The sequence below is a fragment of the Calonectris borealis genome, chromosome 8, assembly GCF_964195595.1.
Source record: "Calonectris borealis chromosome 8, bCalBor7.hap1.2, whole genome shotgun sequence".
Lineage (NCBI taxonomy): Eukaryota > Metazoa > Chordata > Aves > Procellariiformes > Procellariidae > Calonectris > Calonectris borealis.
In genome coordinates, this window is record NC_134319.1 from 33,378,219 (window position 1) to 33,394,878 (window position 16,660).

Consider the following 16,660-nt stretch of genomic DNA (forward strand, 5'->3'; position numbering starts at 1 on the left):
ATATACAAACAAAACTAAGTTTCTACCCCAATACAATTGCATTTGTCATGGTTTAACCCAGCAGGCAGCTAAACACGACACAGCCGTTCGCTCACTCCCCTGCAGTGGGATGGGGGAGAAAATCGGAAAAAAGGTAAAACTCGTGGGTTGAGACAAAGACAATGTAATAGGACAGAAAAGGAAGGGAAAATAATAATAACAATAAAAGAATATACAAACCAAGTGATGCACAATGCAATTGCTTACCACCTGCTGACCGATGCCCAGCCGTGCCCCCCCGGCCAACTCCCCCCAGTTTTTGTTCAGCGTGACGCCATATGGTATGGAACATCCCTTTGCCCAGTTCTGGTCAGCTGTCCTGGTGTGTCCCCTCCCAGCTTCTGTGCACCCCCAGCCTCCTCGCTGGCAGGGCAGTATGAGAAGCTGAAAAGTCCCTGACTTAGTGTAAGCACTGCTCAGCAACAACTAAAACATCAGCGTGTTATCAACATTATTCTCATCCTAAATCCAAAACACAGCACTATATCAGCTACTAAGAAGAAAATTAACTCTATCCCAGCTGAAACCAGGACAGTATTATACAGCAGCACTCAGCAAATCAATAGCTTCTGGGCAAAACAAATAATAACTGACCTTTGATTGCATGATTAGCATACATTCGATTAATCGGTTTAGTGTAATCACTGTTCATAAATCAATTCATGAATTAGCGAGTTCTGATAGTTCAGTTTGTTTGATCATGCATCGGTTTTCTATTTTAATTATTAGCTTGTACCGAAGCAGACAAAGAGGGAAAAGCTCAGAGCTTTACTTTCTTTAAACGTAGAAAGTGTGCGCATAAACATACAAACATATATAAAAAGTAATAAACTAATGATTTCATTACTTTACTTTCCACACGCTACTGCCATTCTTAACGTTGCACCTTACTTTTCCTGTAAAAACCCCGGGTAAATGAGAAGAAACGAAGACCACCCTTACCTTAATGTTGCAAGCTTGTTCCATCAGTCTTCTGGCGTTCTCTTCAGCTCTGTACCTCTTGGGCAACTGAACCCTGAAGAATTTTAAAGCTCCTTCAAAATCAGCTTGTAGAAGGTCCTCTTTTGAGGTCTGCAATTAAACACAGGGAACTACAGTAAACACTGAGAACATGCAGTCATGCTCTTTTACTGGATTTGTCGTTTGCTGAATGTATTCCAAACCACCAATATTCACATTAGCTCAAAAACATCCTCCTTGAAATCAGCTCTCTAACCCATATCTCGTAAAACAAAACAGAGGCTAAAGCACATCCAAGGAATCCCAGGCAGAGCAGCACTATCAGAGGACTGTAACACATTAATGTATTTTATCCTTCTATACCTGCAGGGTAAGAAAGGGATTCGGGCTCAGCCTGTCAAGATGTCACTCAGTAAGGAGAAAAACAAAAACCAAGCAAACAACAAAAACCTAGGAGGATTTATAATATTTTCTAGAGAGCTTGTGCATTAGACCATTGCTGATTCTCATAATGCTGCCCTAAAAAAGACAATGTATATATAGATATATATGGTTGCAGACATGAACAGCAGAAGCAGAAATGCATATGACTCATAAGAGGCATCAGCAAGTCAATGTGCAGAAGTCTGTGACACAATTTCTCAAAGAACAGTGTGCCAGAAAATGTTTTACATGCTTATTTCTCTATCTCTCATAGTACAGTACCTCTCAGTGTGATATCAAGCCTAACAGGTCAGAAAATGTTAAACATTCAACATTAATCCGGTTCTGCTACTAACGGAGTAATATGATTCACAAGGACAAATGTATTCATTTTCAGATTTACGAAGAGATTTAGCAGATATGAAATACCAAGCCTTGGGATAGTTCCTTTAAAAGGTTCACAGAAACTGTGCGTCCAGGCAAGACATTTAGGACGTCATCTCAAAAATGTGAATTTCAAGATCTTTAACCCAGAAAGAGTGAACAAAAATGTGTCAATGTGCAGGCTAGTATCATGGAGACCGGCTGCGTATCGCAGTATTATTACTACAAATACCTCAGGAGCAGCACAGGTACCTTTGGTTAAGGTTAATTGCTGAATTAATTGCTCAAGTACCACCGCCAACATTTTCACGTGTGCATACTCCGCTTTCTCAGGAGTAATGCCCTTTGTCATTTTTTGCTTTGTTATACGCAGAAGGTATATTATATACACATAGTTTCAAAGTTTGATTCTTAACTATATTGTCATCCACTCAAAATCCTTTGCCGTCTCCAATTTCAGACGACGTCTTTCCAGAAAACACACTTCAGCCAAAACCAAGAGATTTGGCTCTACACAGGGAGAACTGGGAGAAACTGTGCAGCCTTGCACATGCAAGAGGTGAGGCTAGAGGATACCATTATTTCTCTTGGGTGTTAAATGCGTTTAAAATAAATAAAAATAAATATAATTCTCACTACAATGCAGAGAAAATTTTACTTTTATTTACAAATCCTCCGGACGCACCCTACAAACTAGCATCACTAGTTCATTTACATGAAAATCATTAAATCTACTATGTAAAAGCCCTTCTTAGAAGTACAAAAATATTGTTTCCCAAAGCAAACTCAGCTTGAATATGGTACTGCAGATACTGGAAGCACATAACAGTAATACTCAAAGCTAGCTCGACATATTCCACATTTCTGCCGAAAATGCTACAGCACCCTACCCAGAGGGTCCATCAAAAATAGCAATTTACCCAAACTTTTATTTGATGGGGGAAAGAGTTTCTGAAGGGATTTTAAATTACGTACCAAACTTGGAACATCACCCTATGCATTTTTGGAGATTATTCCACTGTATACCCTAGTGGACATTCCACAGTAGTTTTTGCTACATTAATCACAAGGAAAGAGCGAGAAAACTCCAAATACAACTGGAGTAGCTTCAGCGGCTCCGTTTCCCCATGACTGCAGCATTTTTAAGGCAGACAATCCTCAAGAGTTCTCTCAAGATCTATTTGATCCTCCCTTCCTTCACAGCCACGGAAGCTGCTGGGTCATCACTGCAGGGACACAAGAAAAGCTGCCTTCAGGATGCTGATGAGAAATGTTCAGCTTTACAGACTCTCACATCTGAGTCTGTCCACAAAAAATTTGGCAGGAGGACTCTTTGGCTGAGACTCAATCAGACAAGACCGATGTCGTGTTGACAGAAAGCTGGTGCAGTTGGGTATCTAATGAATCAGACCTACTCCTGGATGCAGCTGAGGCCAACGCATCCGCTTCCTCTCCCTAACGTCTTATTTCTCCTGGACAAGTTTTACCGAGGTTATATATGCTTTTGCCACACTTGAGACTCGCTCAGCGTTTCATATCCACAAAAGGCTATATTTAAGATTACCTGCAGGTTGCAGAGCGCGGCGGCAGCAGCCTGTGACACAGGCAGCACACAGCATCACTGCCAAAACCCGTGCTGGCAACCAGGCTGCTCCTGGGCAAAGTTCAGCTGGGTACTGTTGATCAAAAGGCAGTAAATGCTTTGATAACCAGCTTGCTTGAAAGCGGTTTCTCTCCTTCCCTCTCAGCGATGCTGACAGCTGTGATCGCTATACATTTCCCTATTACATTGCAGATTTGCCTTCTTTGGAGACAAGCTCTCCTGCACGTCCAGTCCCCTCCTCTTCCTCATGCTGTGGAGCCTCTCCCATCCTTCTCTGAAAGCCGGCCCCCCCCCAACTCCGACCCCAGGTGGGAAGGGACACCAGCCAACCTGTCACACCCCTGTTGCTGCTCTTCTTGGTTTTACACGGAAGATGCTCCGATACGGCAGTGCTGAAAGACCCATTCCAAGCCTGGGACGTGCTTCCAACAGAGTGGGAGGGTGTTTTTAATTAAGACTTCTGGACAGTTGCTCCCAGCACAAAACAAACACCAAACACATTTTTTGCCAAAGTTTTAGCATTTTATTAGGAGCTGAGCTATCCTAATTTTAAGCAAGTATTCTTCCCAGAAGTCCTGGCTAGACATTTTTATTTTAATTTTGTATTTAATTTATTTTTCTCAAATTAACATAATGCACTGAGTGTTTTGGAATTTATTTTAGAAATCAGTGAAGAAAAAACCCTAAAAAAAAGTAATAATCGACAATGAAATTACCCTGCCAAACTTCAGAAAAGCAGATGCACCTACCTGTTATGTCCATAGCACTTCATTTAAAAATAAATAAAAAAAAAGTCACAGGCAAATATGTCAGAAAAACAGCAATTACATGTAAAACATTTGAAGTCAGATTTAATTCTCCTCGGCTTCTGCTTGAATCATTGTTATAATAATATTTTAACAGCCCCCAAACAAATTGCTCTCATAAAATTGTTACTATTGAGAATTTTGAGGTCTCAACCCCGAAAAATTTTTATTCAATGAAAATCCCATCAGAATAATGGTGAATCATGGAAATGAGAACTTATGTGACAGTTTGCTGAACTAAGATTATAGTTAGGAAAAATTACAAACCATCACAGTGTACAATTTGATAAAATGAGGGGTAGAGCCTATACTGTTCAGCTCTTTCTACTTTGCTGAATATTTTAATTTCATTAAAATAATCTGTTCATCAAAAAATTAGTTTCACTATTAAAATCACAAGAACTCAAAGTAACATTTTGAGAGCAACATTAACCAGGTTGCGCACTTTCTATATTTTCTGCAGACTAACCTCTTCAGGTACTGATTAAAACCAGGAAGCAACATAAAAACCAGGTGCGTGCGTATATATATATCTGCAGTACAAAACCAAAATTTAAAAATAGCAATGTTGGCATCCTAAGATTCACATTTCCTGACATTTTGTGATTTTAATCAATAAATTATAAAGACATCTCGGGAACCTTTTGGCAGCTGTTTGACAGACAGAGATTTGTAAATTCACTGGTTCGTGTCACTCAGCTTGTGGAACTCATCAACAACTTATTTCACTAAACCATCTGTAAGTTTAATGAACCAATAATTAAAGTTTGGCAGATGCATTGCATTTTTGTACACTTGGGGACTTCAGGGCATTTTTTATTATTCTAGATGTAGTTTTCAAATAATCATATCTTTAGTTACAATACATTTTTAAAACCAGGCAAAAGAGGAAACTCACTGAGAACTATGACCAAAAGTCTCAGGTTGCCTTTTAGGGTTTGACTAAATATGCTCTCGAATGTCCTTCCCACATCGCTTAAGTATTTCAATATATTCCTAAAATTACATTATATGGATTAATTAAAACTAAGGGAAAGCCCTTTCCCGGAAGTACTGGGGCAGCTTTCAAATCTAAAGGTAAAGTTCTGGAAAACTGCAGATGTTCAAAAAACAGGAACACAATTTGAGAGACTTAAATTATGTTGTGGTTTTTTTTTTTTTTTTTTTTAAGTAAATAGTGTTACTACTGCTTTCCCCAAAATATTTAGGGAAATGTGATTAAGACGAAGGACAAATCCTTGGCTTTTTTCTTTAATTTAATTTCTCTGTCTTCAATTATTAATTCTGCAGTCTCATTTATTACTAACTGTATCAACTACAACGCCTATTCCCACCTGGGAACTAATACAGCAGAAGAAATTTTGGCTCAACCACACTACACTTCCTTAATTTAACTCTTTCTCCTTCATACAAACAGATAAAAATTACTAATTCCCACAGAATTCTATGTATACAGTATATATATTTAGAATTTCTATAGAATGTCAGTGAGCATAAACTGCCTATTTTAGACTTTAATGAACACGTCTCAGGAACAAGGCCAAGTTAAAGGCTGAAAAGAAGCTGGCCATACTCTACTCCACTATTTAATTTGCTACTGGTAGAGTCAAAATGTTTACAAGTCTCCTCACGCTAATTTTTCAGAACATAATATTTGATCTATAACACACACAGATGTGGGTTTAAGTCCTTTTAAGAAGATATGCAATGTAAAATCAAGCTATGTGAGCTACTTTTTCTAACCTGATAGTTCCTCTTCCACTGGCAGCAACAGGACTGCAGTGCTGCATGTTGCACGAGTGTGCACTGCGCTGCCCCTAAACACGAGCCGCAGACCTGACATCTGTTCCATGACTCCAAGAGGATGAAGTTGACCTTCTGTGCCGCCAAGGAGCGCGAGGGTGGATAAAGTTGGGATCCAGGCCTGGCAAAGTTTGATGGGTAAAGCTACACTGCTACAGTTACACTGGCACGCACTTCTAGCCCAATACATCAAAAGACTCCTTTTACCGGCATTGCTTATGTCCATTACTTTACTGTGAAAGTTATACTGCCAATCACATTTTTTCCTGAATAAAATCTGTGCTCTCTGTAAAACACTGTTTGGTACAAAAGCGTTATGGAAAAAAAAAGCTTTGGTTTTGTGCGCAATGAGTTGGCATCCATAAATATGGCAATAATCTTGTGTACACCCAGTAGTATCCCTCTGCTCAAAATTTCACCACTGCGTTTATATATAGCTCCAGACTTACAAAAGCGATGTTAATTCTGCCACATAAAATACCGATGAAGGTGGGATAAGCATAAACACAAAATCTGCTAGCTCCATCCACCCATAGTCATCCCAAAGGGGATAAACCCACACAGAATTAGTGCTGTTTCACTTGCCCATCATCGCAGTTAGCTGATGCAGTGAGTAGGTGATCTGAATTTTTGCAAGGCTGGCATAAAGGTTATAGATTATAATTCTCACATAACACTACAGCGGCATATATTCTGGCCGTCCTAGGCATTTATTCCCAAAGCCACACCAGAGGGAGAAGCTTATGCATGTAAAAAAGAATCTAGTTCTTAATTTTATGAAACACCGAGGTTTTGAAGTATCTTCAGTTCTGATTAAAGTACAAATTCTTGGTCCTCAGAGATTTCTCATTTTTAAAAAATCATCAGAATCACAGTCTCTCCTCCTCTGTGGCAGGGATATATGTCAAAAGGGATATATGTCAGAAGAGGTATATTTAGCTAATAAAACCTGACAGGAAATCACATTGACTCCTCAAGTCAAGACTCTAATAACACAAGCATTATTTGCATTGTTTTGCCTTTTCCCCCCTCTTTTTTTCTTTTTTAGTAAAAAATATTATGTCATTCCACAAAGCTAAGCTCCCTGGGTGGTGAAGTATGCTAAATTTCCGGGTATTCTCCATCTGGAGGGCCAGATACAAAGCCTGATTAAGTCAAGTGAAAAAGAGCGTACTGGTTTTGTCTCTGCTTTCCTTAGAGCTCATCACAAAACAATTCAGAATGATTTGGCAGTCCTTGCCCAAGAGACCATCAGCAGGATGGGATGGATGAGTGTTTAGGTACACATGGAGGTAAACTGGAATTAACGCTTACACACAACAGATCCAACCATGCGTTATTAGCCACTATACTCAATTCTACAAGTGACTGTAGATATCCAAATTCATCTGCACTTTACTAGCAAGCAGAGAGTTTGTGAATTTTTTTTTTATTTTCATCCCCATTTCACAGGGACATACTGCTTCAACCACCCACTTTTTTTTTTTTTTTTTCCTTCACACTGAATGTTCTCTAATACGCAGAGCACATTCACTTATGTGAGTGTACTGCAGAACACGGAGATAGGTTTCAGTAGCTATGCAAATGCAAGAGAGGTCACTATACATAACTACAGCATAGGACTGCACAGGGTATGGAAATAAAGGAAAGGCACCATCCCGCTAGAAAATGGGATGAGATCAGTAAAGAACTGTCTTCACACGCATCACATAAAAATGACATTCTGGTGTACAAGGCCAGCGACCAAGTGTACCTCCAAGTACAGTACCCAGAGCAGACCCAGCGAGGACGAGGTACCGACTTCTGGATTCGCCACTATTTTGTGGTTTTGAGTCTGCTTTGCACAGCAGTAGAAATGATAAAAGCATACTTCTCTGTACTCGAACATGCCACACTAATTTCAGGCCATTTCACGTACAGACATCATTTGCTATGATGGATAAAAACACCTTTAACAATTTATTTCCCAGATAATTGTACACATGTATTTTAAACTTCTTTACACAGCGTAAACTGCCTTTTCAAAATCAAACACAGAAACAGTAGAAAACCAAAAATATAGTTTGAATTTTTATGAATGCTTAGAACTAACCTTTGATGTCACAAGTATAAAATTTGAAATGCTGAGCAATAATGCACTTTCCATCAGTATCTAGAAGTAGACTGGGCATGCTGCTTATTTGGAATCATTACAGGACTGAGAACAAAAGCATTCATGGCTTTAGGAAAGGTTTTTTTTTTACAACACAGCCCTGGTTGTGAACCCTTCAAGCTAGTTAAGGAGTGGCACCGACCCCCATTAGCAGGACCAGCGTCCAGCCCTCCCGAGCTGACATGAAAAAGAAAGACTCGGTGCTTAGGAGATGGATTATGAGAAGCCGAAAGGAAAAAATAAGAGACCTCTCACGCCTCCATTCAGTGTCAAGAATCCTGGGGGGGGAAGCAGGTTTGGGAGGGAAGATGGCAAATTTGCAATGAATTAATTTCAAGAAAACGTGATCTCACCGCAAGCAGCCGAGGCACAAATAGGCGATGCCCCATTCCCAGAAGTTCCAGCACCCGACATGCATACTCATTCACCAGCTTGCTTCTCTCGTCATGCATGTCCTGGGACTTTTTGACAGGTGGTGTGAGCTTGGCAGCTGGGGTTTTGCAAGGTACCCCTTCTTCCATGAGCAGTAAGTAGTAAGTATCCAGAGTGAGAAGAAGAACAGGCTTTGAATGGCAATTTTCAAAAAGTGCAAGATTAGGAGACCCCGCCTCAGATCTTTGAGATGGGCTCGGATGGCCGCCTACAGCAACGCCCGTCGGTCTCTCAGAAAGAGAAAAGCATCTTTGCTAAGAATCAAGGAAAAATGTGATCCACCGTGCTGGCTCAGCCAGAGTCCAAAGTAGATTTGAAAAACAAACCCGAGAAAACATGGATCTAAAAATGTACCTAAAAAGCAGGAAAATGGCAGAAAATGAGTGCAGGAAAGCTCGGATAGGAGAAAAGCAATGGAGAGCTTTCACGGCTCAGTGTCTGTGGATGTGAGTGCCAGCAGACAGCAGCAGCAATAAGAGCAATAAAGCCAGGGCAGTTCTGAAGCTGCAAAGAGAAAAGGATGAGCTCATTGCAATCTCTGATTCGTGACAAGCGTGGCGGCTGCCGCTGCTGCCTCTCGCTGTGAATCAGTAATGAAGGGGTAGGCAAGGAGGGGGCTGGGAGGAGGAGGAGGGGGTGAATGAGCATGCAGAGAGCGTCTCGGGGGAGAATGCTGTAATAAGAAGCCAATAGTGAGCGGCTGGACAGCTGAGCTCCCCCTCCCCGTCTACCTTAAATCATTTCAGCTGTGATGGGTTGTGCTGTTGAATCCCAGGCTTACGGTATCCGAACTGCATCCTCTAACATTCAATGGTTAAGAAGAAACCAGCCTGCCAGCCGATATAATGACTTGTATTCGATCTGCCGCTGAATAACGCAAATACAGAGTCAGTGCAACCCGGAGACAGACGGGCAGGTAGGGCAGGAGACACACATCCCTCCTGGGCGATGAAGGGAAGAGGGGCAAGGACATCGTGATGGACTGCTGGTGGGGAGAGAGCAGCAGCTTCGGAGAAGCTGTAGCCCATCCTTGCACAGCTTGTGCAGGATTGAATTAAATAATTCAAATAATGATAATTTCCAACGCGGTGTTCTCAGGAGGCATTTCTAAACCCAGAGACGATGGGCAGGGAGGGAATGATGTCAGCACATGCATTTGAATTGATTGTAGAAATTAACTGCACATTTGTAAGGAAAATGCTATGATGTCACACCTTGAATTGCCTCGCATCGCTCCTGTGCAGGGAACAGGCCAGGTGCCTCTGCCATCTGGGTACAGACAGCCTAGCAGGTATTGCTTCATTTCATAGGTCTGTGTTTCAGAAAGCACGTTTTTATGCTGTTTCATTTTTGAATTGCCTTATTATAAAATGGGCTATGTAACAAAACAATACACGTTTCCCATCCAAGCAGACGGTAATATTCCATACATATCTAACATACAGAAATGTGGTAATTTAAAATATTTTCAGGAGCTCTATGGAGCTAAAACACATTAATTGCAAACACTTCTGCAAATGCATGTTTAAGCTCTAAACATCATTTGTCTAACATGTCAAGAAAACACATTAAAAGTATTTCGTTAAAATACTAATGCCAAGTAAAGATCTGTAACATGGGGTCATTGAATTAATAAACATGTTCATGAGTAGTTAAAATATGCAAATCATTTTAATTTACGCTGAACAAGCCCAGATAAGTACTACAAAAAGCAGAGAAAATTAGAAAAATAAATTAATGGCATTCAGTCTGAAACACCACCCACAGTGGACTCCTTTCAAATACCGGTAAATTTTTGGATAAGAATTTTTTTTTTTGAAAGGACATTGTTACCAAAACCAGGTAATATCCACACAGGTCACCTTGGCTCACGGTGACACATGAAGCAGGTGGGAAAATGATTAAAGCAGAACCAGCAGAAGTCATAGGTCAAAGATGACAGACGATGACAATGAGGCCTCAACAATCTATCCTCTGGTGATATGGGATTTAAGGCAACTGAAGCACCTGCAAATTTTGTGCAATATTGAATAAGCTGTTTAATACAGGTGGTCTACTGAAACCCGATTTAAGTATCTCAGGTTGTGAAACACTATTTTGCAGATGAAAATCTTCTGTATGGACTAGTCCACAGAGAAGAGGTGGAGGCTACAGCAATTCTGTCTGGGCTGAGAGCAGGGGTATTTACTGAGGCCCTCTTCAAGAGAAGCTATGCACAACGCTCTTAAGAAAAAAGAAACCATAACCAATACACGTTTCATTCCAGTTTAAGAGCATAGTGAAGATCGTGATGGGAACTCTCCTATACTTTCCAAACTCCCTCAGCATGCAGTTCCAGAGATCCTGGTTTACTATCTAGTTTGTTATTATGTGTATGGGCAAGCACCACAATGCCGACCAGTTGTCTATCACAGGTTAAATTTTCAGCTTATCAGACTGTATGTTCGTAGGGTTAAAGGGTTTAAAGGAAAGGAAGGAGCTTTTCATATTTTTTCTGAAATTTTAAAATGTTTCCATCTAATTTAAACACACGCTGGTAAACGTGACATTCTAGAAACATTAGGTTCTACCTTCCCCATGCGAATGAAAATATTGCTTGAAACATTAAAAAGGAAGAAATAAGAGCATTATACTGTGTGTATTGGGAAGCAAGTTACAGAACTGACTAGAAGCATAGAGATGAATGGGCAGGGTCCCTGGTGACTTGTGGGTGAAACAGGGAAGAGGACAGATAATTCAGAGCACTGTCCATGTACAAAGCCTTAAATTCTTCCTTGCATAAATCAGACTTCAGTAAGCTAATAGCTAACTCTCATCTTTAGAGAAATTCAAGTTTGGTTCATTTTGGGTAAGGCCTGGGCTTATGAAAAATGGAATGAAGTGATTATTAAATAAAGTCTTTAATTCTAGAAAGTTATAATAGGATCCAATAGTTAGAGGCTAAAACCAGGTGAATTCAGGTTATAAATAAGGTGCAAGTTTTTAGGAACGAGGAAAATTAACTACAGGATTAGCTTCCCAAGAGATGTGGTCTACTACCATCATCATAATTTTTACATCAGGCCTGGATTTCTCATTTAAAAAGAGGTCTCTAAAATCCAAAAAATTCCAAGGCTTGACAAAACCCCCCTTAATTACCAGCTGAAATCCAATGTTCCATGTTTTTCAAGAACTCCTTTCACACAGCGTAACAGTGAACCGTCATTGCAGTTTGAGACTTATTACACTCCCTACCATTCTTAGACACTTCTACATCCTAACGGAATACTACATTTTATTTTTATTCACGTCTGACCAGGAATTGCGATTTTTCTTTCATGTAGACTTCACTACTCTTATCCATGCCATTAGATTACTGTCCTGTATTCTTCAGAAGGGCCTGACTGAAGTCAACATAAAAACTGAAAATGGCCCAAAAGGCAGTAACTTGCACAGTAAGTAGAATCTTAGGGTAGACACGTATTACTCACGCTTTGATTTCCATGTCGTACGCTGTCTGGTCTTTAACTACAATTAAATTCTGTTTCTGGCCTTCCTATCCATGACACGTCTGTTTGCTGACGCGGTATTGATAGAGTTAAATCCGCTCACATGTGTACAGCTGACGTCCACTGAACTCAGGTGAAGTGGCTCATGGCCAAATATTCTCGAAGCAAATAAAATCATACAGAATATGACTTGAAATTATCTACATTTTCTGAATGTTGTAACAAGATACCAAGGATCTTTATGGGGGTCCTTTGTAAAACTCTGTACTTTAAAATATGCCGAAGTAGAGGTGACTCCCTTTTTATGGAACATATATACACACACACACATATGTATATAAAAACTGAGAAAATATTTGGGGAAGGCTCATGGGATTCCAAGGAAAATGATGGGTTTCTATCTACCATTTTATGATGGTCAAAGTGAGAGCTTTGTACTTCTTGGACTCTTTGCTACGGGGAAAAAAGTATATGCCATCATGACAAGTGCAGCTCCTATCTTTAATACTTTGCCAAGAGTGCACAAAGCCTGGACACAAACCCGTTAGTTTTAGGTGTTCATACTGGTTTAGTTCCCAGAGAACAGTGTTCTCACTTGCATGTTTAACAAGGCATGACAACTTGCTGTAAAGACTGGCGACCTGCCCACCTTGCATAAATTTAAAATTACGGCCCTATGTGAGCACTATAGATTTCTCTCTCCCTCTCTGCTTCCTGTGCCTGCCCACATTCTCCCTGTGCGAGCAGCCCAGCCTCTTCCATGTCCTCCCCCTGCCCCAGTCCTTCCTGCAAAAGCACCGCTAGTCTTGCCTCCTATCCTGCGCTTTGTCTTGACAAGAATATCAAACTTTTACGATAATGGGGCACAGTACTGAAAGGTCAGTACTGAGATAAACTAAACATTTTCGTAATTGCTATATGAATTGCTAATTGATCAATGCCGATGTATGATAGGATCTCTCTTTTCTATGTCAACTATTAAAAAAAAAAAAAAAGGAATTGGATTGCCTTTAACATTTTAGTGGGAAAGATTACTGACTTTGAAAAGCTAAATAGAATCTAAAACTGGAAGAACAAAGAAGAAAGTTCTCTTTCAAGTTTATTCCTAATAAAAGGATAAGACAAATTCTGCACCAGAACAACTCCGAAAATCCATACGAATTACATCATGCCCACAATAAAAGCTTCACCTCTTACCTTATCAGAAATTACTTTGTCCTTTCTGTTCTTCAGGTGTAATCACAACTGTGTAATCCGGATTTAGTGAAGTTTACATCTTTATCATTATTAGGAAGAACACGATAAACCAATTAATTTTCATAGTAGATTCTATCAGCAATCTGTGCTGGGGTCCATGCTGGTTGGACTATTCTTAAATGGCTTGGAAAAGAGGGTGAATCGTGAGGTGACCGTGTTTGCAAATGCTACTAAATTATTCAGGGTTTTAAAGACAGGGGCTTACAGTAAAGAATTGCAGAACGAGCTTAAGAGACTGAATGACTGGGCACTAGTACGGTAAATGAAAGTCAATGTAGATAAACGTAAATTGATGCATATGGAGAATAGTATCAATTTTACATATAAATGACAGACTCTCAGCTGACAATTGCTACTCAGGAATGAATCTTGGAGTCACTGTGGAGAGACAGTTCTATGAAAATACCAGCTCAGTGCACAGCAGAGGTCAACAAAATAAATCAAATGGTAGGAAGTAATAGGAAAGGAATTGAGATCTAAACAGAGAATGCCATCATGAGTGGTGTGGAGAAAGTGAAGAGGTACCAACTGTCCAAAATGCCTTCCAACACAGGAACCTCACATGAAACTCATAGGTGACAGGTTCAAAGCAAAGAAAATGAAGCACATCTTCACACAATCCATAATTAAGCTGAGAAAATCTCTGTGGCTACTAGTTTCACATGTTCAAAAAGTCACCGGACAAACCCATAGAATAACAATCCATACAGAGCTATTAAACATGAGACTACTTCTTTCTCAGAGAGTCCTCGAGACACAAATTGCCAGAGAAAAAAAGGAGTATTATTGCCTTGTTCTTACAGTCTTTCCTGTCTATCCACTGTTGGCAACAAGATACTGGGGTAGATAAGCCTACAAGTCTGATCTGGAATGACTATTTTAATGTTTTTATTTACTTCAATTACATACTTAAGAAAAAAGTTTCCCACAGAATCACAAGATTTGCTAGGTACTTGAGTCATATACAGGATACTGAAGAAAAAAAAAAAACACCCCATATATCAGAACTATATGTAGTCCTGAAAACCCCATCTCCAGCTTCCAATATCTAGAAATTATGAACAGACAGTATAACGGGGAAGTGCCATTAATATATAAATCAAGGTTCAGTGCTGCTGAAGAAATGCAGCCCAACAAATTTCATGCTTTCTCTGCTTTCAGTCTTCTATTCCTTTAAAAAGAGAACACCTCTTCTCCCTCAACATTAAAAATTTATGGTGAACATTCAGCTAATAGAAATTGAACCGATTTTAGGTGTGAGGAGGAAATCAAATGGGTAAGAAAGTAACTAGTCAGGACAGGATGGATTTTTAGCATGCAAATAAAGGTGGACATTTAAAAATAGAAAACTGGTTATATTGGGGCTAGAAAATCAATAGAAGTTGATTGATTCTGGACATTTTCAGGTACAGATTTCTGTCTCTAAAGACATAATCTCCAACAAGTCACCAAGTACTGTTTTTTATGGTGGGGGAGTGGGTTTGGGGCAGGGGGAATTCTTCAGCCCAGCAAAACCTACAGTTTAAGGACCTCCTCGATTTAGGAACTAGAAATATAAAAGCAGTGATCTGAGAGCCTCTTAAGAAGTGAACTTCTTGTCCTCTGCCTAATGGAGAAGACCTTGAAAAGAGAACAGTCGGTTCTGATCTCTAGCACCAAACAGTTAGGATCCACTTCTGTACCAGAAGCTTCAGGGCTGATCCAGAGATCAGCTACATAAAGAAGCTATAAAAAAATTGATATAAAGGGCAACATCTATTTTGTCTTAGATTCTAATGTGGACACTTCTTTTTTATCTTGAAAAGAGCCTTTTGAGGATTTAATGCACTTACAGAGTGGACTAAGCCAGATCACCTAGAATCAAAACCAGTTTAGGTTGGAAGGGAACCCTCTATGTCACTTCATCCAACCTCCGGCTTAAAGCAGTGCTAATTTAAAATCAGTTCAGGCTCCTCAAGTCACTGCAAATGTAAAGTAAGAGTGATGGGATGCAGACAGAGAATGAAATAGCTGTTTTATCTCTTGGAGACATGGCCTAAGCTCCATTGCCTATACACTCAGTGCACTTTTCATGTGATACCTCTCAAAAAGCTACAAAAATTGTCACGATTTCATCCCCAACTGAAAGACAACTCACATTTTTTAATTATCTGCATTGACAATATGCAAGTTTTACCTAAAACAAGCACCTGTCCAGTCTTCATTGACATCCTCGAATGTTTAGCTAGTAAGATTATACAAAATATCAGTATCTTATTTCAGTAAGATACGGAAGAATTCGGTTGTTCAACTTAACTATTCCTCTTAGGCTGCTTGTTTTCATCTGACCGATAAAACTTCTTTCATTACTTGCTGTTATGACTTGAACTCTTTGGCTTTTTCCTTGTTTGTTTTCTTAAAAGACTACACTACTTTTTAAACACTAATGCCCCAGGCTAGGTAGTGGCATGTGATAATTTCAGAAGCAGGTCATAAAGGGAGGCATAATCTCAAGGGATGTCACACTGGCCACTTCGGTTTACACTGCAAGCCACGGCAGCTCCCTGAAGGAATAGGTGTAACTCACCCATGAACGGCAGGATCTAAGGTGCACAAAAATGGGTGACTGCTCTGGCTATCTTTGGGTATGTCCACTTCTCATGAGAATAAATTTTTGAGCTATGCCTTTAACACAGAACAAAATTTCAGATCTGGTTTTAAAGTTCTGGGTTGGTGCAAGTGGTAATTCAGGAGATAAATGACGGACAAAATCCGAGACAGGTTAGGTCAGATGTCTACCCAAAGAAGGTAATGTCTTGAAAGTGAAAAAAGAAAACCTACAATTCACTATAAGTTCATTAGGAAGTGAAATATAAATGTATACAGAAGTACAGCATAATTTTATTCAAAATTCGTGCTCTTACACAAATCCACATCTAAGGTGGTGAAATAGTATTTGTGGAACCCCCTGGTTAGTCATGAATACTATTCCATACAAACATAAGAGAACAATACAATCCTCAAAGTTATCAGGTAAAGTAGATTTTTTAGAAATAAGGAAATGCAACACTAATACAGAAAATATAGTGTGACCTCTCTTAAAGATCCAGTCATCATCACCTCTAAAAAGAACTGAGGAGATGCAGAAGAGAACTACTAAGATGCTCTAGAGTTCAAGAACACTAAGAATATTGGTTTATTTAGTAAACAATATGAATGGTATCTATAAATACTTCAAGGTGATAAACACTAGTGTGAGTGTCGCTGGAAGGGGACTCTTTAAGATAAAGGACAATGCTGATTGTAGAGGAGAGTAAGTGTAGAGGAGTGTAAA

The 16,660-nt window shown here is 39.6% G+C and overlaps 1 protein-coding gene across 5 annotated transcripts in view; it reads right to left on the minus strand.

Annotated features, from left to right (window-relative positions):
- Nucleotides 1-16,660, minus strand: part of RABGAP1L (RAB GTPase activating protein 1 like) — a 274,563-nt gene that overhangs the window by 63,549 nt on the left and 194,354 nt on the right. For 4 of the 5 annotated variants that reach the window (XM_075156905.1, XM_075156903.1, XM_075156906.1 and 1 more), the window contains one exon: nucleotides 982-1,110. In XM_075156905.1, the coding sequence (XP_075013006.1) occupies nucleotides 982-1,110 (129 nt within the window). Of the gene's footprint in view, nucleotides 1-981; nucleotides 1,111-8,523; nucleotides 8,702-16,660 lie in introns of those variants that run through there. The other variant, XM_075156910.1, reaches the window with a different exon arrangement.